This window comes from Nematolebias whitei, chromosome 2 (assembly GCF_014905685.2).
Source record: "Nematolebias whitei isolate Nwh7 chromosome 2, NemWhi1, whole genome shotgun sequence".
Taxonomy (NCBI): Eukaryota; Metazoa; Chordata; class Actinopteri; order Cyprinodontiformes; family Rivulidae; genus Nematolebias; species Nematolebias whitei.
Window position 1 is genome coordinate 21,443,060 of NC_056499.1, and position 23,688 is coordinate 21,466,747.

The window sequence follows — 23,688 nt, forward strand, 5'->3', positions numbered from 1 at the left end:
AAGAAAAAAATCTGAATGTAACAGAAATTTTAGTTTGGCGCTCGTATTTAAAGTAGAAATAAGTAAAACATTTAAAAGATTTTAAACTTTTGAGCCCACTAGTTTGTTTTAGTTGCAGATCTTCATAAAGGCAGTGAACCTACCTGGACAGTTCCTCCAGTTTTGACTTGGCATAGTCCAAACTGTTCCTCTCCACGTGCTCGTGAGGAGTGTGCGCCAGCAACTCGTGCAACGTCAGAATGTACCGAGGGATCTGGGAGGGAGAAGAAGCTTTAAAGAGCTGTGGCTTGTAGTGCGAAGCGTTGGTCTTTTTGTTGTTTAAACACTAATAATTCTCATTCTTTAATTTGGAGCATTAAAAAAACACAGCAATTTGCAAACTTAAAGATTTAAAATAAACCCAACTCCACGTCTCTGAGAGATTTATCTGCTTACGATGAAAATCTCATCAGTTTTCTCCGACACTATGTGGCAGTAAAATGTACTGTAAATAAATAGTAACACTGCAGCGGTACATTTGGTTCTATTATAAATTTGTTGTGTTGCTGCTTCGACGCTGTAGCCCTGGACTCTAACCTGAAACATGGGGTAAGTGAGGAACGTCTCCAGTGTCCTCTCCTCGCAGTCGGGCTTGGCCTCGTACTGCTTCAGTAGTTTATCAAAGTCTCGGTTCTGTTTGCAGTGGGCCAGGATCTGCAGGCTGTACTGGTGGTTCCTCACGAACTCTTGGTAGATGTTCAGCATGGGCAGCAAGATGTCGAAGAGGTCGGCTGAAAAGAGAAGCAGCAGTGCCAATGACTACTTCAAGTTTAGCTGTAAAATTTAAAGAAAAACGCCTCGTCGAGGTCAGAACAATTAAGTCACGCAAAGTCCGGTTCTCTGCGGTTTTAAAACGCTACAAAAATCCACATTCAGAAAGTAAAGATTCGTCTTCTTTTGTTGTCCTTCATGCAGCCTTAATAAGTCTGCAGTGCTGGGTTTTTAGATTTTATGATGAAGTTCGTGTCACAAACCAACTTCCTATGGTTGATGAAGAAAAAGAAATAAACTGTGATCGACTGAGAGCTTTGCGCCTCTTACCCAGCACCAGTGTCGGCCAGCTGGATATCCTGGCCTTCAGGCCCTGATAGAAGATCTGGTGGAGGAACATGATGGTCTCACTAATAAAACAAAAATACACCAAATGTTCATTACCAACTAGCATTCTGCTTTTATTGTGTGAATGCTCATGAAGCATGTGATCCATTTTTCTTTCGTACATTTTTCAGCATCTTTGTCGTTCCACAGTTTTTGTGCTATTCCAACAAATCATCAAAACGTTCAGGACAATCCTGCAATGACTTTTGGTACTGGTGCAACTTTAGCTTTTTGAAATATTTAGCCTTTTCTGACATTTTTCCCTCATAGAAAATGAATTGTGCTCATTTTCCGTCCTTCAAATCTTTTGATATGTTTACAACCTTTTACTGCTCCTTTCACAGTTTGTTCTGCTTCAGCTTCTTTCAGCTTTGTTGTGCAAATTTAAACTTTGTTTCAGCTACTTTCAGCTGGTTTTTTTTCAGCTGTTTTGGGATACTTTGTACTTTTCAGATTCTTTCTGCTAACTACAACATTTTTGTGTTTCTTCTAACCTGTTAATTTCAGCTTTCAGCCCATTTCTGCAACTTTCAGTTTTTCTACTACTACTACTGTTTAGCTGTTTTTAAGCTAATTTAAGCCTTTTCAGATAATTCCACATTTTTTAACTAATTTCTGCTTCTTTCAGTCTAATTGGGCAATTTTTTTTTTCATTCATTCAACCTTTATTTAGACAGGTAAATCCCATTGAGCCTCCAGGACTCATTTACAAGAGAGACCTGAAAATTGGGCAAAACTGTGCTCTCTCCACTTCCTTCTGGTATTTTAAGCTTCTTTCTGCTTTTTACTTTTCAGTTGTTTTTTGCTCATTTCTGAAAAGTTCCAATTTTTTGGCGCCCATTTCTCTTCGTTCAACCTAATTGGGCAAATGTGTTCTTTCTGCTTGCTTCTGCTAATTAAGCTTGTTCTACATTTTCAGCTACATTTTTAGAATTTTGTTTTAGCTAATTTCAGCTGTTTTCAGATAAATTCAAGTATTTCATGGTAATTTCTTCTACTTTCAGCCTAATTAACTACTTTCAGCCTAATTAACTACTTTCAGCCTAATTAACTACTTTAAGCGAATTTCAGCTTGTCGTGCTCCTTTCAGCTTATTTTTGCTAGTTTTAGCTTTTTATGTTATTTCAGCTACTATTTAGCTGTTTTATGTTAATTTTAGCTTTTTCAGCTAATTCCACTTTTTATTTTTACTCATTTCAACTCTTTCCATTTTATTCTGGAAGCTTAGGCTTCTTTCTGCCTTTTCAGCTACTTTTCAGCTGTTTTTTGTGCTAATTTCAGCTATTTTTAGCTAATTTCCAAAATTTATTTGCTCATTTCTGCATAATTAAGCAAATATGTGCTCCTTCTGCTTTTTTCAACTCATTTAGCCTTGTTCTTCCATTTCAGCATGTTTTTAAGCTAATTTCAGCTGCTTTTCAGCTATTTCTTCTGCAACAAGCATTCACACTGCATTTTCACAGGAAATGCAATTTCTCTAGCTGCTCTTCTTGTTATCATTTAAGTCACTTCACTGCCTCAACCGGTCCAACCACCAGCTACCTGTTCAGGAAGATGCTGCTGACGTCATCGTGGGTGATGGGGGGTTTTTTGGAGCTGGCGGCCATGCGAAGAGGCCGCAGGAAGTTGTTGACCAAGATGTGGAGCTGCTGGACGTACTCGGCCTCGGCCTCGAGCATGCTGAACACCACCTGGTTCCTCTTCCTCATGCTTTCAGCGTGCGGCGAGCGGATGTAGTCCTGGATGATGGTCTTCCACTTCCGGCGGCAGATCCAGCCTCGCAAAAAACTCTGGACCTGTGGCGAACATGGTTAGCAGAGAAAGATGACGTGTTTCACATGCACACATGACGTGAACGCTGGAGTTGACTTTTACTTCACCTTCTTAATCTTCTTGATCTCCGTGTCGTCGTCGCTGGGCGGCACCTCTGGGTTTGACTGGATCTTCTCGTTATCCTTCAGGATTCCAGAAATCTGAAATTCAAAACAACAAGAAACGAGAGGGGAAAAAAAATCAGAATTACATCACAATTTGTCATTTTACAGGCACTTATCCCATGTAGGGAGATCACAAATCTGATAAAAAACTGATTTTTTAAAATATTTTTTTATTTTTCATGAATTCCCATGAATTTATGCAGCTATAACAGTATTTCAGCTACATTAACTTATCTTACAAATGTGTGCGTGCCTGTTGCTTGCACTTTTATGACCTGCATGCAAAAGGTTTTCCTGATTTTATAAATCTTTTAAGGTCATTTTAATCCACAGATAATGAAAAATCCCCACAGGGAAACATTATTAAGACGTTGGTCCAGTCTTGACAGGTGACCCAATTTTTTCTGCTTCTTTTAGGTAAGCTTTACAAATCCTGACCCGTATCTGACATCCTGGATGTCTTTTGTTGTTTTCTTTGACTCGTTGCACAAATTTCCACTCATGTTCCCGTCATGTTTTTTTTCTTTTTTAAGTTTTATATGAGATGAGTTTTTCTTTTTCCGTTTTAAACTAGTCACAACAAAACAAAAAGGAATAGTTTTAAACATGCATCCTCTTTAAACTGTTCTCAGTTCATTTTAGATATAAAACTATATGTGAAGATTTCAGTTCTATCTTTATGAACATGTTACACAAAGTCCAATTTGTAATCTGATGTCATATTTTCCGACAATGCTGCATGTTAGTATTTTTGTAATAATGTTTTATTCAGTTATGTAAACGACTGCCTTTTGATCAGCTCTGCTTTGGTCCATTAGCTGCTTCAAAGAGCTGACAGATACAAAAACTGAGGCAGCCATTTAAAAAATTGTCACTTAATTCGATTTTATTGTCGTTTTTTTTACATTCTCACCCATCACTTGGACTGAAAACACAAAATCTTGCCATAAAGAATGGATAATAAACAAAGTGCATTACTAGTGAACACTTTAGCGATGAAAAGGGAGAAAGCAGCTCATTATTTTGTAGTGCACTCTGTTGTATCATGGACAACAAAAGCTGATTCATGCATATTGAAAATGCTGGATTCAATTGAAGCATCCATTAGCACATTAAAGAGAGACACATTTGATCTGATTTCGACTGAATAATGAGCGTACAAAACATTCAGCAGTGTTAGAGTCTCCTGGGGGTTCTGCAAGCTGCAAAACACAACTCACAATTTGTGTTGTTGCTTTTTTTATGTTGGGTCGAGACCTTTTTTCTTCTCTTGAGCATTTTGTGCTTTTGGTCTCTCCGTCTCATTTCTATTGCTTTGTTCTCCTTTTTCACCATTTACTATAAAAAAAAAAACATGTGCACACAAATGGACGAAACTACAATGAAATTACATGTTACCTCCAATTTTAGCCGCTCTATCTCGATTTCCCCGTCCTCTATCTGTTGTCGAAGTTGCTTGGCAACCGTTTTCTCCGTCTCCACTATTTGGAGTAGATGAAGGTACTTCTGCATGAGGGTCTCATGCTCTGTAGCCAGGTTCCTGTAGCTGAACAGACACACGGCGAGGACCTCGTTAACGTGCGTTTCGCGGGGCTTCTTGTAAACTCTTCAAAGTTAACGCAGACCTGAGAACAGCTCGCGTTCGAGTCTTTCCATACGCACAAAGCGGAGCAACTAATTCTGCAAATACTGCGTATTTTACACAGCCTGCGTGAAAGCTGCTTCTGCACAAGCTAAACTTTGGCTGTTTGTTTTGTGAGGCTTGAAATGATTTTACTCCAGAAGTAACAAAGTGACAAAAAAGCCGGCTGCAGATGTGAAGAATACCAACTTTCTACTCAGACATGAGTGTTTGTCATTTTAACTCTCCAGGTCAGCTACAGTAAGTGCTGCTGCATCTAGGCCTGTCACGATTACAAATGTTGCTAGGCGATTAATTGTCTCAGAAATTATTGCGATAAATGATTATCCATCCATCCATCCATTATCTTTACCCGTTTATTCCATTTTGGGTCACGGGGGTCGCCGGTGCCCATGTCCAGCAATCACTGTGCGAGGGGCGGGGTACACCCTGGACGGGTCGCAAGTCCATCACAGGGCCACATAGAGACAAATGAGACAAACAACCATTCACTCTCTCACTCACACCTAGGGACAATTTAGAGTTACCAATCAGCCAAACATGCATGTTTTTGGACTGTGGGAGGAAACCGGAGTACCCGGAGAAAACCCACGCATGCACGGAGAGAACATGCAAACTCCACCCAGAGAGGCCCCTGGACCGGGGTTTGAACCAGGGACCTGCTCGCTGAGAGGCAGCAGCTCTACCAGTTGCGCCACCGTGCTGCCCATAAATGATTATATCGTTTGAAATTTGACAATAATTAGAAATTATTGTCAAATTTAAGAAGAAATGTTGGTTAATTTGTTTTGAGTGTAGTACCTTTTTTGACCCCCGGTTGGCAGTATAAAATTGTTTGAACTAAAGGATGGATAGTGAGAGAGAGAGAGAGCAGCGTGTCTCTAAGAAAAATGGGAGGGAGGCCCCTTGACGTGACATGTCTCTCTTCGGTTCTCAAAATGGCGGACACTCGGTGTGGTTTGAGCTCTTTAGCATAGCATTTTTCACACAAAACTTTTAATTAAAAAATCAGCAAACACGCTCTCAGCTTCTTTTTGCAGAGAAAAACTTTTTACATGAAGACACAGGTTTCAACCATGAATTTTGGAGCTTTGACAAGATAAAAGTTTTTTTCCCGAGGTAGGCCTGTTAGCTTAGTTCGTAGTTCAGCTTCACAGCTTATCTGCTTTTAACGATCCAAAAATGCAATTTTGGACAGCTAAAATGGATTTTAAAGAGAAAGGGAGGGGTCAGTGAAGAGCACCGGATTTCAGCCTTTTGTCATCCAGTGTCTTCAGAAAGAGAGAGACGCAAAGAAACGATAAAGCCGATAAATGAAAATGAGATCGATAATTTTCATTCATCATGCGATTAATTGATTTATTGTTTATCGTGGCAGGCCTAGCTCCATCTGCTGACCACTAATCAATTTAATTTGAAACCAGTTCAATCAACTGACCTTTTCCCAAACTAATGCACACAGATGACATTTTAAGACTTTGCTTTCATTATTCTCTTTCATGCCCGACTCTTACAGGACTGTTTCTTTTCCTATCACTTTATCAATATTTACGTCACTCCAGTAATGCGCCTGTTACATAAACAGTTCAAGTAAATTGATATGTGACTCTAAATTATGACATGTCCAATGTGCTTCTGACAGGAGACAGGTGCAGTGATCATAAATCAGGAAAAAATGGCTGACATGTTTATTTGTAAATCCATGTTCAGCTTCATGTGAGGTGTTTTCCTCAGAAAGTGGAAGATAACTGTGTGACTCTATGGGTGGCAGAATTGAAATGTTAACAATCTGACAAAATATAAGATTTGTGGTGAAAAATTAAAATGCATCTTGTTTCACATTTAAGGTTGTGTGCGTCTCACAATAAAAAAAAACACATAATTTGTCTTTACCAGCTATTTGAAATTGGTAAACCCAACCTCAGAGGCACAACTTGACAGAATAAAACTAAAGCTAGTTTTAACTGCAAAACATTAACTACATGACATTAATCAGTAGACAAACTACCCTAACCTTATAAATCTGTGATAACAACCTACTGAGCCCACTAGGAGGTAGAGGAGGTACAGTCTGAAGGAAACCTATGGGGATGATAATAACTGATAACGTGCATTTAATGGGTGAGAACATTTGAAGCTCAGAACTGCTGCTTCTGTGATCACATGTGGATGAGCTCAGTCCTACGTGTTTTAGAAACGCTTCTTTTCTTCACAAATCAGAAAGAATCGAAATTATTTTTTATGGTCAGTCAGGGTTATAAAAGCACTTTAGCTGGCTGAAAAAAAAAGTAAAAATTCAGAATTCTTCTAGAAATCACTTTTGAAATGCTTTGTGGTGCTCCCTAAAGAAGAGCCTCTGGTTCAAAGCCACTAAAACTCTCATCCATTCTAGGGTGCCATACATTGTACTTATTCAAAAATCAAATTTTGACAATTTGTCTAACAGTCTGTCTCAAGCAGAACCTTCAGTCTTGATGTTACATTTATTTGCATATCTATGGTTAGACTACTTTTTCAGTCCAGTGGGTTCCACAAAGTTCTTTTTGAGCTTCAGAACTGTGAATTAAACACGTTTATCAATGAGAATGAGGAGTCCTTCACTGACTCATGAAAGTCACTGATCCTGCACACACATACAAGTTTGTGAAGGTCAAAGGTCACGTCTGAGTTACCTGGCCTGTGTGATGGCAGCCACCCACTCGTCGCAGTCTTTCACGTCTTCAGTGCGCAGCTCCAACGTTTTCTGGTTCTCGTGGTTGAACGTAACAGTGAAGTAATACTAGAGGACACACATTAGAGAAAAGTTTCTGCATTTTTTCTATAAATAAAGGAAAATGGAATGTCTAAAACATACTTAAATTCGTTGTTCTGAACTGTGGAAAGCCTCCACGTTAATGTCATGTTGTCTTTTCTTGTTTTAGCATTTTCCACTAACACTCGCCCTTTTTCACTATGTTTCCCACTTCTTAAAGATTCACCTTAGGAAACTTTAGCAAATAGAGCTCACCACTGCACTGAATCTGCACTGGTGAAAGTTACTAATGATATTCTCATGGCCTCTGATAATTGACAGGTGTCTATGCTGGTCCTGTTAGACCTCAGTGATGCATTTGATACAGTTGATCTCAATATTCTACTCCAGAGACTTGAATATGATATATCGGGATTACAGGAACGGCTCTAAATGGGTTTAAATAGTATCTATCTGATAGATTCCAGTTTGTAAATGTAAATATGAATCTTCATCATACACCAAAGTTAGCCATGGAGTTCCTCAAGGTTCAGTGCTTGGACCAATACTCTTTACCTTGTATATGCTTCCATTAGGTAACGTTATTAAACAGCATGGGATACATTTTCATTGTTATGCTGATGATACACAGTTATATTTGTCCATGAAACCCAATGAATCCAATCAGCTACTTAGACTACAAGCATGTTTTAAAGACATAAAAACCTGGATGACCCTTAATTTTCTCCTGTTGAACACAGACAAGACTGAGGTTTTGGTTTGTGGACCTGAGCATTTTAGGAATAAATTTTTCAGTCTTTCGTCCTCCTTGGATGACATTAATCTGGCCTCCAGCTCTAATGTTAAAAAACTTGGTGTTATTTTTGATCAGGACATGCCTTTTATCCCCCACATTAAAAACCTTACTAAAACTGCCTTCTTCCACCTGCGTAATATCACTAAAATTAGAAACATCTTATCTAAAAATGATGCAGAAAAACTTGTTCATGCATTTGTCATGTCTAGACTGGACTATTGCAATGGTTTATTATCTGGATGTCCAAATACTTCTTTAAAACGTCTTCAGTTGATCCAAAATGTTGCTGCCAGAGTCTTAACTGGGGTTAGTAGGAGAGATCATATTTGTCCAGTTTTAGTTTCTCTCCACTGGCTCCCTGTCAAATCCAGAATAGAATTCAAAATCCTACTTCTAACCTACAAAGCTCTCAACAACCTAGCTCCATCTTAAATTCAAGATCTTATTGTTCCATATTTTCCTAACAGGGCACTTCGCTCTCAGACTGCAGGTTTACTCGTGGTCCCTAGAGTTTTCAAAAGCAGAATGGGAGGAAGATCTTTCAGTTATCAGGCTCCTCTCTTGTGGAACCAACTTCCAGTTTCTGTCCATGAGGCTGACACATTGTCCAGTTTTAAGACTGGGCTTAAGACTTTCCTTTTTGATAAATCCTCTAGTTAGGGTTGGCTTGTTATGCTGCCTTAAGCTTAGACTACTGGAGGGCAAACTGACCTAATTTCCTTAAATGAATTGTTAAAATTGAATAGTTTTCATCTGATGTTATTTCTATCTTAACATGTGATTCTGGACCTGCCATTGTGTATCTGTTCCTACCAAACCCAGCCGGTCGAAGCAGATGGACGCTTGACCTGAGCCTGGTTCTGATAAAAGTTTCTTCCTCGTGAGTGAGTTTTTCCTTTCCACTGTCGCCTTCATGCTTGCTCAAGATGAGAGTCTGTGATGGAGTTAAATTCAAAGCAGTCTGCTCCTCAGATAAATAGTCATAAATTATTGTTTTTAAATATGAATGTTTCTGTTCAGTGCCCAGAGATGACTTTTGTTGTGACTTGGCGCTATATAAATAAACTGAATTGAATTGAATTAGATATTCAGTCTTTTAAAAACGTGTTCTTTAAACAGCTTATAAGAAAAAGTCCTCACATTAAAGTTATCTCTTATGAAATAAAATAATGTTCCAAATTTCCTCATGAGCAGAGCCAACATTTATCACAAATAATAATAACAATAATGTGCAAGTTTCAAGGCTTTAAATACTTTTTTCTTCTACATGTACAGCTGGTCGTAAATAAGATGTTGGGACATGAAGGAGGTTTAAAACAATTTAGGAAAATAGATAAAAATATCATAAAGTCTCAAGGATGAAATAATGTCTGAAGAAAGACACATTTACACACTAAAATCTAACGTTTAGAAAAATCGCATTGTCTTGAAATTCCTTTGGCTATCTTTGACAACAAAAGTTGTTAAAATAATATTTTACATTGTGGTTTTTATTGCCAGGACTTACCCTCTAAGTTAGCTTTTACAATAAGTCAGTAGCGATAGTAGAAAGTGATATTACACACTTCATTTAGGACTGATTCATGAACAGAATAATAAAAGCAGAATCCAGTGATCCAATGGTTAAGTTCGGAGAGTGTCATTAAAACCTGTCCAGTGGGTTATGAGACAGTTTGCTAACAGACACTCAAACGTGTGCACACACACAGACACAGTAGGTACATGATCGCCCTCCTTTCATGGCAGTAGAAAATATATAAAATAAATAAATTTAAAAAACTCTGAAATGACCCACATTCGTTTCCTTGTACACTCATATTTTTAGCACTTAAGGAGCACAATGCCAAAACATGTTGTACATTTTGCCCCCCCTCCTTCCTTTAAATGCACTTTTCCGATGCAAATAGGGGTTGCCATGGTAACTGTGGGTTCAAAACGTAGCTCGCCTTCTAAATGGGGAATAAGAACATTTAAGAAGTGGAGCATTCCAAAGAACACAATGAGAATGGAGAGGGAGACTGACGGGGGGATGGGGGGGGGGTCTTTTTGCCTTTTTGAGGAGTGAGGGCTATAAAAAGCTCTGTAGCTCTGCAAAGTGGCAGTTGGCTTGGCATCTATCTGCTGCATTGTACCTCTCCTGTCCTGCACACACAGATACGATCGTTCCTCCTGCACGCACTCTCACACAAACGCACTCGGCTCAACAAAAAAAATCTGAAACCTGCATTAATCCAAACACGTAACAGGTTTAATGTCAGGAGGGTGCAGTGGCCATGCCTCCAACGACCTCTGCGGTCTGACTCCAGTGTCATTCTCTGTTCATCTCCAGAGGAGAAATGAAAATGGGGGGGAAATCTGTACGCATGCACACGCAAACACGCCGAGCATTAATTAGTCTTTCTGTCCTCGTTTCACCTCTTCCGTGCAGCCGCTCAGCGTTGCAGTCTGGTAGTGGCGTATGCAGGACATTTAAGACTTACAAACAAGATGAGACGAGTCGAAAAAGACGTGCAGATGTGGACAAACAGGCCCGACTTGTTGGGCTCCACAGAAAACGCAGCTCTCATAAGGAAAACGTCTTCATTATAATAAATTTGCATGCATGTGCTCATAAAATTGGTGAAAAAAATATTCCAAACATTATTCCTGCTATGTTATTTTAAAAAAAAAAAGAGAGACACGTGCTGAACAGAGAGCTGTGTTCTGCTAATCGAAGGCTTTCAAATTCATTTAATTGACTGCTGAAATCAATTTAGTGGAGCGGACTGCATGAAGAGTTCATGTCCAGGATGTCACTCGTATTTCATGCATGACCACCAGACGAAGTTCATCTAAAAGCAATACGAAGCAAACTACCAGCGCTTTACAGAAGAGTACAATACAAAAAATATATTTACAGCTTTAAACTCAGTCCCTGACTGATCCAGGTACAGACACCAACATGGAGTAAAGTTAACTGGACCAGGGTTAACCGGGTCTTCACCTTATCCTTTCAGGAGTTTATATAGTAATATACAAACATTATAAAATAAGTCCTAAACTCAAGAACACAACTGAACACTGTTTAAGATGTAAGGGCTGAGCTAAAGTCAATAATGTCCTATTTAAAAAAGACACACGAGGAATACATATCAGGTGTGTATAGATTGGGCCTTGATGAAATGCTCCACAATTTTCTGCATCAGAAACATGTACGCTCTACTAAGATAGAAGGAAAACATGCAATCCTGCTGGCTATGTAGTTTGTAGTTTCCATTTTTTCTGTTTGAGTTCATCAAGTTTTAAATACTCTTATCTAAATCTGCTAGGCATATATAAAACAATGTATTTGATTGATGTTATTAGGACGGTGTGATTCACAGCAATTCTTTGCAACTTCCATATTGCGATGATAAATTTGGCTCTAAAGATAGTTGCAGCCTTATGAGTTCCTTAGTCTTGCATAAAACTTGTTCTGTTTGCACTGTGGGCTGATCGTCAGCGATCATCCCATTTCAACAAGTGGGGAAAACACACCCTTATTGCCATTTAATAATAATTAAATGTCCCATTGCTTTTATTGTGATGTCTCTGTGCAGACATCAGAAGGTGACTGCAGTCTTTGGCTCCTAAATCCCTGAGTTACTAGTTCCTGCACTGGTTTTCCTCAAAGTCATCGTTCAGTAAACATGTTTGGCTATTGTTGCGCATGTTATATGTTGTAAAAATGTAGCTAAACCAGACTGGGGGTGCAGTGATAAACAGCAGAAGGACTGTGCTGTGGTTTGGCTGCTGGTCATGGATGTGGTTAACAGCTCATGTCAATGAGGGGAGCTGTCAAATGAGAGATAAACCAGGGGAGACACAGTTGCTAAGGTAGGATGCTATTAATATCAAGGCGAGCAATTAAATCAATACGTAAGCCACAAGCAAAATGGAGGGAGGGGGACACAAGATGACAACCTGAAACAGCTGGGACCTAGTTGAAGTTTTGTCCTGATTCTCCATGGCCTGTTTGCCTCTTAAAGACAAACTCTAAATGATGCCACACATATTGAGAAGATAAAGAAGCTCAAAAAGGTTTGCAAAGTTTTCTTACGCGTGCTTTCCCCTAAGCAATAGTTTTATTTTGTTTGTTTTTTCAGGCCTGGGCTCGAACCCGCAACCTCTGGAATATGAGACCGCAGCTGTGCCCACCTAGCTACCCTAGCCACTTACAAAAAGTGTTCCTTCAGCTAAATGTCAGCAGCCTAACAACGTTTTAGAGCAGGATGGAGACGATAACTTAAGATGACGTCATGACGTAACCCTGAACGTCAAGAGAAGTAAACCCAAGACTGTTTACATACACAGAACAAATAAAAACATAAATAAAACAGCGTGTGTGCTGCAGCTGCAGCGATGGCAGCAACTTTCAGAGGACGTCCCTCGTGGTTGACAACTTGTTTCGGGTCTTACCTGCTTCTCTAAACATTCTTTAGCAGAGAGAAGCGGTTTGGGGGACGGCGCGCGCTCGCACACGCATCCCTCCAACAGGTAGAGTCCCGAGGGGCGCGAGCTGGAGTCGCTCTCGAAATAAAACAGCATGTTCTGCAACAACGAGAACCACTTGGCGTGCCATTTCGTGTTGTCCGAGCTCTTCTTGCACAGGAAGCCTCGCCTCGTGCCGTCCTTCTTCGCCAGATGCGCGAGATACGTGACGTGTCCATCGTTCAGCCTCATCCCCTTCTGCATGTTGGAGCTGGGGGGGTCTTACATCCTCTCACCTCCCGCTCCTTAACTCCGCAGCGCTGTCTCACTCAGCTACAGCAGCCCACTCTCGAGCGCCCATCTCCACGCGCACAAGGCGGCCGCCGCGGCGTTTGACGCTCGCGCGCGGGACTGAGTTCGTCTGCTCCGAGCTCTGCTGCGGGCGAACTGCGCGCACAGTGTCAGAGAGGAGGCTTCACGAGCATGATGAGGACCCAACTGTCTGCGTGCACGGAGCGCGCAACGGCATCCTGCCCCTCGCACGAGGAGGATGCGCAGTCACGTGATCTGGTTGCTTTAAAGGGCTATCCGGTCCCTGTCTAACCAAAGCAGGAGCTGTGTCCACATTCTTGGTACAAACTGGAGCTCATTCTAGGAGCGGGTTGGACTCCCTCGTTCTGAACCTGTTGGTGGTGTTCATGGACATCACCTCGAGGTGCAGCTGTGGAGAGGAGGTGCAGCTGTGGAGAGGAGGGGGGACCTCAGGCTCTCATCTCTGCTTTATGTAGATGATGTGGTTCTGTTGACCCTGATCTTGTACCGGAGCCTTCACAGTGAAGCAGCTGTTCCTCTAAGTCTGAGGCCATGGTTCTTGACAGGAAACAGGTGGAACGCTCCCCTGTGGTCCTGAGATTTGGATCATGACCAAAAGAATAAGATCCAAACAAGCAGCTGAAATGAGCTTCTTTATGGGTGGTGGGGCTCAGCCTTTGAGATGGGGTGAAGAGCGCTCTCATCCGGGGGGGAGCTCAGATTAGAGCCGCTGCCTCTCTGAAAAGAGTCAGTTAAAGTCCAACCATTTTCAGTCAGGTCATCAGGACAGTTTCTTTTATTTATTTATGTATTTTTGGTGCTGAAACGTTTCACCTTCCATCCAGAAGGCTTCATCAGTCAAGGAAACACACAACACAAAACTGATTCTTCCCCCAACAGCTTACTCTAAAGTGGAACAAACCAGTTATGTTGGTGCTAAGATGGTCTCTTTGCACACACCCTCTTCCTGTGCCCGCCCTCTTCTTCATGGACAGTCATGTCAAACTGGTTCAAAACCAACAAAGTCCGTGCTCAATAATCCAGGTATACAATCCAACAATTTTCAGTCAGTTTTTTTTTTTTTTGTGCTAAAACGTTTCACCTTCTGATGAAGCCTTCTGGATGGAAGGTGAAATGTTTCAGCACAAAAAAAAAAAAGAAAAGAAACTGTCCAGATGACCTGACTGAAAATAGTTGGATTGTATGCCTGGATTATTGAGCATGGACTTTGTTAGTCAAAGTGGTTTGGGCGTGATGCCTCCTGGACGCCTCCCTGTGGAGGTTTTCTGAGCATGTTCTACTGGCAAGAGGTCCTGAAGTCTTACTGGAGGGACTTTATATATTCTCTGGTCTGGGAATGCCTCAGTGTCCCCCACGAAGAGCTGAAAAATTGTTACTTGGGAAGGGAAGTTTGAGATTGTCATCATTGTATGTTTCCAGACAATGACAAACTTGGTTCTCTGCATTTAATCCATCACATGTGAGATACACCCAGGTGGAGCAGTGGGCAGCTTTGTGGGCACCCAGGGAGCAATTAGGGATTGGGTGTCTTGCTCAGAGACACCACAACATGTGGACATGGCTGGGAGTCAAATCAGGACTTTCTGGTCCCAAGTCAGCTGCTCTACCCCACCAAGAGAAGGATGTCTGGGTTTCTGTTCTGGACCTGTTGCCTTCACGGCCTGAGAACAAAGACAGAAGAAGATGGAGCTGACATGGATTCAGCTGCTCGATGCCTGGTTACATCGGTTCATTTATTTGCTGTGCAGTGTCATGAAATGATATTTGTTATAAGTTTATGTCGTATAAATAAACTAGATGAACGTATATATTTTGAAATGATCTCTGAACCTTTGTCCTTGTCTTTTTCTCTCCTGTCCAGCCTCCCTCTTATAAAACACACACAGAGTTAACCACAGCCTCTCCACGCTATCCACTGCTGGTATATTTACATATCTGAGAGGGCGAGAGAGATGCTCATTAGGGCTGGCCCATAATTAATCCTGGATTAACATATTGGGTCGAGGACAAACACAATAGTTTGTTTCATCACAGGGTGTTTGGGATCACAGTGCTGTGTCTGTGCGGGATCATTCAAATGATCCAGGGAGGAATTAATGAGATTTGATGGCTCTTTTAATTTAAAAGAAAAGAGAAGATCATCCACTTTTACATATTTTTCTTTTACTTTTTTTTAAATCAGGTGCAATGAAGGTGGCAGTAGAGTGAAAAGTGTAACAGCTGCAGCACGGACTGCACCGCAGCGGCATTAAAAGTCCAAGTCCAGGATGCTCCAGGCTCATGATGCTGAGATCCTCCCATCCGTCCCACAATTAGCCCCTCAGACAAGAGTGGTAATGAGGTGGTGATTCTCTTCCACGACCGGCGCTGATAGTACGGATTATTTTTATGTTTTCTTTTTATAGATGGTTTAAAAATGGAAAGTGATGCAGAAGATTGTTGCGACACAGCCACTGTGACATTTGCGAAAAGGTCACTCAAACCCATGAAGCTGTGGCCAATCAGAGGGCGAGGATGTTGGACAGATTGTGCATCAGGTTGTTGAGGCATCCTTTATGGGCTGATTGAGTTTTCCATCAACATAGACAATAAAATTGGGGTTGATTGAAAGTGCTGATAATTTAAGGGAATATTAAGACTGCATTATTTTTCTAGATAACCACAAAACACGATGTTTAATACACAGTATTATTTTACATTATTAGTGTTTACCTTAGATCCTCGTACACTGATTCTTTTTATACTTTATATTTTTGCTATTTTCAGGGACTTTGCGTACACAATTTTGTTCCACCTCATGTACCACATGTGATGTGAATGACAATAAAGAATCTTGAACCTTGATAAAAGCATTTGCTGTGTTCTTCACTCAGATGTTTGGTTTTAGATGTTTTTTTACCCGGCTTATTTCTGATAGTTTAAGTGTCTGTTGATGAGAGGTTTAGCTGTTTTATACAGTTCTTGCACTGAGGCATCCTTGATCAAGATGTTGACCCCAGATAAATGTCGCCAAAGTGCCGATCAATGTGAATAAAAATCCCTGGATGAATGGGGTCAGTAAGGTTGAGCACTTGGAACGGTCAATAAATGCCAAAATAAACCATTAACAGATGGATGGTTATTAAAGCAAATTAGTTATTTCATTGTTGAAAGTTTATTTACTTATTTATTTGATTGTTTGCTTGTGATGTTCTTTAAAATGGAAACAAAAAGGCTGGCCCCAAGATTCAAGCACATTTTGCTGATGATTAATTGACTAAACTCAGATCTGCACCTGTTGGGCAACAGAAGCAATCTGATGCTGCAGCCTGTTAGGACTGCTGTCATTCTGTGGGGGACGACGAGCAGTGTTGTGTTAAGACTCGGCTGTCCGCGACTATTACAGTACGAGTGTATTAAGAAAAAGTCAAGTATACAAAACTCAGTCAGGCATTCGGTTTTTAATCAGTATCTGACTGCACATAACGAACAAAACACATTTATCTCTGTGACCCCTCGGTGGCAGTTTGAGCTCTGGTTTTGGGAGTTTGGCTGCAGCTCGATGTTTTTGCAGCGTGCCAGGTGCTGCATGCAGGGTCACCACCTGGCTGCAGCCCTCTCAGGCTGAGCTCAAAGAACGAAACACAATTTGCATTTGCTTCACCAACAGTTTAAAACAAATAGGGCAAAATATGCTGAGAAACTGATGATGCATCAAAGTTCATGCTCAATAATCCAGGTAAAAAATCTAACAAAGTTCAGTCAGGTCATCTGGACGTTTATTTATTTTTTTCTTTATTATTATTTTTTTGTTGTTATTGAGATGTTTCATCCTCCATCCAAAGGACTTCATCAGTCTGAGGAGCCACAAACAAATTCAGTCCCACAAGCAGCACACTCCCAGAGTGGACTAACCAGTTTGCTGGTGATAAGATGGTTTCTGGGGTCCGCCCTCTCCCCCGTCGACTCCTCTGAGGCAGTCATAGCTAAAGAGGTTCAAAACATCAATGCTCAATAATCTAGGTAAAAAAATCTGATGATGCAGATTTCAATTTTAAGCATTGTATAACAAAAATATATTTTGAAGTCTTTTTTTTTTTAAATCATGTTATGTTGTGATTGTTGCTTTTTGTGTTGTACTGTGCTGTCACACAGCACTTAGTGCCCGCTGGATAATGATCAGACGTCCAATACAACAGAACGTATAGGTCAGGTCCTCTGGACGGTTTCTTTTGGTTAAAACGTTTCATCTTTCATCCAAAGGACTTCATCAGTCTGAGGAGCCCCAACAAACTCATCTTATGAAGTCCATTTTAGCACCATCAAACTGGTTGACCCACTATGTGATGGTGTTTTATACAACACTGAATTTGCTGTGGCTCCTCGGACTGATGAAGTCCTTTGGATTAAAGACAAAATATTTCAACAAAAACTAACTGTCCAGAGGACCTGATTTAACTTTGTTGGATTTTTCTACCTGGATTATTGAGCATGATGATTTGGCAATTATTTTAATGCAAGATGACCTTCTAGATGCAACATGGGCTTGTACTTTAGCCTCAGGATTTAAAGACCATTGTTATGTTTAACTGAATGTCCAGAAACAAGGACTGAGGAGTGAACAAACTTCAAGACAGAGAATAAATTTAAAGTGATTTTATTTACAGTGGGTAATAAAGCAAATCAGGAACCCTGAGGAGCAAGGACACGAGTTAGATGATATTTTCCAAGAGGAGGATGATATTACTGGTAGATTTCAGACATTAATGTAGGTTGGGTAATAAGGTGAGGAAGGCAGCTGAGACAGAGGAAATTTCCAGGGATTCTTCAAACAAGTCTAGGCACAGGTAGTTCACGAGGAGAGCTACTGTAGATAGCAAAAAGAACACAGGTAAGTCTTTCTCAAGGATCATAGAACACAAAAGGGCTAGAAAAACGACTACCAGAGACAGGTAATGCTCCAGCGGCGAGGAGAAGTCATCTACTGCCCTTTACTACTAACGTCTCGTTAAGACGATTATCTTCAGGTGTGGAAATGTTGGCACCATCTAGTGTCTTCAGAGCAGCAGGAAAATCAGGAACTCCCACCACCATGGCACTGACCACTGAGCCATTGGTACCCATTAATAAAGAAATGTATTGAACTCTTGGGTTGTATTCTTGAATCTGTAAAAATAAAGTTGGTTAAAATCACTTCTGTGAGTCATTAATTTAAACATCTCCTTGTAACATTTCATGGCTTAAATGTTTTGTTTTACTTCAAGACATTCTGATTCCTCTATAAACTCTCCCTGATTAGTGCGTAGTAAACAGCAGTCTTTTATTGCTAAAGTAAGTTGCACCCAGATAGGTTCTGAAACAACACAACAAAGACAATTGTTGTCGTGCAGCTCATCAAGTTACCACAATCTGTGTCCTCTCCGCTCTTCATCTCTCACCCAAACGCCTCCATGTGACGTGTGTGGCATCTGTGTTTCTACCAGGTGTCATTCCTGCAAACGGCTGGCCCAAAGATATATGCTAATGCCATGCAGGTGGCATATTGCAGATCTGAAGGTGAGGCATATTAATGAAAGTTGAAGCATCATGATCGGACAGAGGGCTGCTCCGTCCTTGACGAGCCGGTTTCTTCAGGTACTAGTGGAGGTCAGTGGACAGCGCATCACCGGAGACACTGCTGAGGCTTTGGGAAACATTTTGATGGAACATGTGGCTCTGATGTATGGAGGGACAGAGAAGGCTCACAAACACGCCCACAGTCTTGCATTTGCACTTTGTCCACTATACACACAAACACACACAGAGTCCTAGCTGTGGGCTGAAGGAGGCTGACTCATGAAGACATGTGTTCATTATTATAATGTAGTCAGTGAGGAAGCATGTGCAGGTTTGGATCAAGTTGAATAAGTGGAAGATTTTTCCAGACCTTCAGTGTTTTTTGATGCGGTCAGGTTTCACAAAGGAGGTATAGTTTACGCTTGTTGCACACATGCAGTGCCCACTGCAGGTGAAAGTCAGAACGTAGGGGCAGCCACAGGGATGGACGGACCTCTCAGCACCGCAGCCTCCTAAAAAAACTGTTGTTTTTACTGCAGCTTCATTCTCCACTTCACCCCCGTTATCTTCACTGCATGACTTTTGTCTGAGCAGAAGTTTGCATGTGGACAGGAGGCAGCCATAAAAACAACTATTTCCTTACAGAAGTGGAGCAGAATTCAGACTCAACCTGTAAATTAATTCAAGTTGTAGTCCTTAAGACACGGTTAGAGTTAATTTGATTCATTTAAAATGTTGTTTTCTCGCCCCGAGGAGAAACGAGCGAAGGGAAGGAGGAAATGTTGCCTCCCAGAGTCTTGCAAAAAATAAAATTAGTAGTTGTAAATGATATTTTTGAAACGTGAAATGTTTATTAGGGGCTGTTTGTGATACATCGTAACAAAGCCTTGTTTATTTGTTTCACTATTAATACATTTGCACTTCAGCCAGCAGTAGTTGGAGCCACAAGTCTTTGAAGCTCATATTTTTGGGATCAGGTGAGAACTTTGGGAACCTCTGCTGCAACCTGTAGTTTGGTGTTATTCACAATAGGGATGCACGATATTGGACTTTTGGCCAATATCCAATATGCCGATATGTTAAAACTTATTTGGCCGATTACCGATATCCATATTTTTACATATTTTTCTTTGTCAGAACATAGCCCTCTTATTTAGACTTTGTTACAAAAATTGTCTAAAAGCTGTAAGAGCTGGTAATATAATGTATATTCAGTAACAACCATATGATATGCATAGCACTTTAACTTATGTTAAATGAAAAGTGTTAAATGTTATTTATTAGCATTAGTCACCTGCAATGCTGTCTCACTTGTGGAGCTTGTTCCAGGTTCCCACCTGCAGTGTGGGATCCTCTGCACTCCTGTGCATGAAAGACAACCTTTTTAAGTTCAAAGTTTTTGTCTATCCATTGTGTGTAAGACTAATCATGCTAACGGGGCTAACACAATGTCCAAATGTCTGTGGTAAAACTCACTCAAGTGCTATCGGCTCTTACCTTCTCAATGATGTTGGAAATGACGGTAACTCAGGTAAGGCTACATTGGAAAAATATCTCTGACTGGGGACGATGTAGTGAGGTTCAATATAGTCCAAAAGTCTTCAGAATCCAGTTTCCTCAACTGGAAAAAGAAAACTTCCACACCGCCGCCATTTTGACTTCTTCCTCTACGCCGTGATCAGATCAGGTAGGTGCGAGTGACGTCATCACATTGTGCTGCCGCTGCAGAAATCCTTGTCACTGAGTTTTCATACAAAAACAGCGTCTTTTATATCGGTGAGTTATTTTGACGGAATGGCCGATATTGAACTTTAACGCTAATATCGGCCGATACCATTCCGATAATATTGTGCATCCCTAATTCACAACCAAAGTAAGATTATCAAAGAAGACCTTTTTTCTTTCCTAGCAGACACCCCCTCATAGGATTAGAGATCTATTTTGACACATTGAGACGTTACCTCATCTTTGCTCTAAAAACCACTAAAGTTAAAAACGTCCTGTGACATAACTATTTTAGACAATTACATCATTCTGGGGTCAAAATGAAATTAATGTTTCAAATCGTGCTTATCTTGCGGGCTCTTTTTTGTCATAAAACTGAACCTAACATGTTATTTATAGAGTGCTGCATGCTATGAGGTTTTTGTTAAGTGGTTTGAGGCAAAGTGCAGACCAGCAATCACCAGAAAACAATTAATAACTTGTTTTTAAAGCACATTTAGCAGCTGCAAAAAAACTGAGCCCAACAACAGTGAATTTGTCTTGCAGAGAATAACTGAGGAATGAAAGGCAACAATTCATCAGGTGTATCACACTGCAGGTTGAGTTTCTGAGAGGTCTTTGATCAACAGAAGGGTCTCCTGTCAGCTCCTCTGCTGGATCCTCAAAGTCTGAAGTCAGAGGTTGTAATTTATCCAAAACTCCTCCACTGGTGCAGCCACAAGAGGTCTCTGTTTTCAAGAGAGTAAAGTAAAAGCAACTAGAGAAATTTCATTTCCTGCAATAATGCAGTGAATGCTTATTGCTGAAGAACTTGCTAAAACAAAACTGAAATTAGCTAAAAATTTGCTGAAATGTACTTTGTATCTGAAATGGAAGAACAAACCTAAGTTATCAGAATAAAGCAGAAAGAACACACATTTTCTGAATTAGCATTAAATAAGCAGAAATGAGGAAAAAAAGTTAAGAAATTAGCTTAAAAATGCTGACATTAGCAACAACAACAACAAAAAAGAAAGCTGAAAAGTAGCTGAAAAGGCAGAAAGCAGTTTAGGCTACCAGACAGAAGTGGAAGGAGCTGAAATTAGCTAAAAAAGAAAAAGAAATAGTGGACTTAGCTGAAAAGGCTAAAGTTGGCACAAAAACAACTAAATAGTAGCTGAAATAGCAAAAAAAAGATGAAACTATCAGAAATAAGTTGAAAGGAGCATAACAAGCTGAAATCAGCAGAAAGAAGTTAATTAGGCTAAAAGTAGCAGAAATTACCACAAAAAACATGAACTTAATTGAAAACAGCTGAAATTAACAAATACAAACTAAAACTTTAGCTGAAAATGTAGCTTAAATTAGCAGAAGTAAGTAGCGTGCATAATTTTGTTCAATTCAGAAGCAGAAATGAGCACAAAAAAGTGGAAATTATCTGGAAAAAGCTGAAATTAGAATTAAAAAAACAGCTGAAAATAGCTAAAAAAGCAGAAAGAAGCCTAAACTACCAGGAAGTGGAGAGAGCACATTTTTGCTGAATTAGGCTGAAAAAAGTTGAAAGGAATGTAAAAAAAAAAATTGTATTTAGCTGAAAAGGCTAATATTAGCATAAAGTTAAATAGTAACTAGTTAAATAGTAGCCGAAATAGCAGAAAATGAGAAACTTGCAGAAATAAGCATAACAAGCTGAAATTAGCAGAAAGAAGTTAGAAGCACAAAAATGTTGTAGTTAGCAGAAAAAATATGAAAGGATCACAAAACAACAACAAAAAACAGTTGAAATTAGCTGAAAGTAGCTGGAAAAATGTTTAAATTTGCACAAGGAAGTTGAAAGAAGCTGAACCAGAACAAAATGTGAAAGGAGCAATAAAAGGTTGTAAACACATCTAAAGATTTGAAGGATGGAAAATCAGATCAATTCATGAGGAAAAGCAGGAAATGCTAAATATTTCAAAAAGCTAAAGTTGCACCAATACCAGGGCTTAATTTGTAAACTGATTGATTTCGGTGTTACACCATATTTTGTTACCACCGTATATTGTGACCGTATGGGGGGCGCTGTTACATTTTTACATCATACTTCGCAATACCTGATAAACACTAATATCATAAAACTGAAGCTTAACTCAAAAAAGTTTTTGACCGCCATCATGTTTACATAATGTATGGGATATAAAGGCTAAAAGAAAAATATGCCGATCAAAGCCTGGCAGAGAAGAAAATAAAGACACTGGAACTTTAAAAAAAAATCATTCTAAAACATGAAAACAACGTCTGCTAAAACCGCACTAAAAATTACCTTTGAGAAAAACAAAATAATTAAAAAGCCTCTAAAGAGAAAAGTTAAAGTAAAGGGATTTGATTTTAACTAAATGTGGATGATCAACTTACAAAGTCAAAGGTTCTTTATTTGTCATACGCATCACATGTGGTACATGTAGTGGAACAAAATTGTGTACACAGGGTCCCAGTTACATCCAACAAAAGTATAAATTGTAAAGAAAAACAGTAATAAGATCTAAGATATGAACTAAGAAATACGCTAAACTAAGAATGTGCTAAACATTAGTAGTAGTACAAAAACAACATGCCAAACAACAGAAGCACAAACATGAGTCTGTGTGAGCAGATGAGTACGAAGGCTAGGTGTGTTTGTTCCATCTGCAGTCCACAATCATCTCCTTCGTCTTCACATTGATGTGAAGGTTGTTCTTCCTACACCAGCTCTCCAGGTTAGATCCTATTACTGTTTTTCTTTATAATTTATACTTTTGTTGGATGTGACTGGGACCCTGTACACAGTTTCCTTCCACCACACCTAGGGTGCGAATGATAAATAAAGAACCTTGACTTGATCAACAGTCTGAGTCTAAAGTCTGCTGCTTAACTGGGTTGGGCTTCATGTTTAATCTGCAGAATGAACTAGTTTTGGACCACTTGTGCTTTGTTTATTTGACACTAGACACGTTTGTATGAAGTGGGACTGAAAGTACAACATTTCTGTCTCTGAATATGTTTCTAAAAGTCGATTGTAAAACATAGAAACACTTAATGCTGCACTCCTAAAGAAGTAATTCTGCTTGGTGAGCATAAATGTTTTCCTGCAGATTATCCGATACTTAAAAGTTATCTAAAACCATATATATTTGTCTTGTGTGTAGTACCATAAATGCCTTTAATTAGAAGGGTTTTTTTAATCTTCATGGAACTACTTAAAAGCCAACACTTTAAAGTATATACTCAGAATGTACAAATATATACTTCTGTCTTGTGTGTTCATAGTTTGGGCACACTGACCGAGTTGTGTCTCAGCACCTTGTTTCCAAACTAAAAGCTCCGCTCGCCCTCTGCCGTTCACATTCTTGTAGTGACAAAAGAAAGACGGTCTCAGTTTGTTGCC

The 23,688-nt window shown here is 39.9% G+C and overlaps 1 protein-coding gene across 1 annotated transcript in view; it reads right to left on the reverse strand.

The window, feature by feature from the left end:
- The window catches only part of LOC119423371 (ras-specific guanine nucleotide-releasing factor 1), a 34,037-nt gene extending 20,879 nt beyond the window's left edge, over positions 1–13,158 (reverse strand). Inside the window, exons 1-8 of the mRNA XM_037690758.1 lie at positions 12,702–13,158; positions 7,389–7,495; positions 4,473–4,620; positions 3,018–3,110; positions 2,680–2,933; positions 1,081–1,160; positions 577–770; positions 144–253 (exon numbers count right to left, since the gene is read on the reverse strand). Coding sequence (XP_037546686.1) covers positions 144–253; positions 577–770; positions 1,081–1,160; positions 2,680–2,933; positions 3,018–3,110; positions 4,473–4,620; positions 7,389–7,495; positions 12,702–12,977 — 1,262 coding nt within the window. The 5' untranslated portion in view covers positions 12,978–13,158. The remainder of the gene's footprint in view (positions 1–143; positions 254–576; positions 771–1,080; positions 1,161–2,679; positions 2,934–3,017; positions 3,111–4,472; positions 4,621–7,388; positions 7,496–12,701) is intronic.
- Between the last annotated feature and the right edge of the window lie 10,530 nt (positions 13,159–23,688).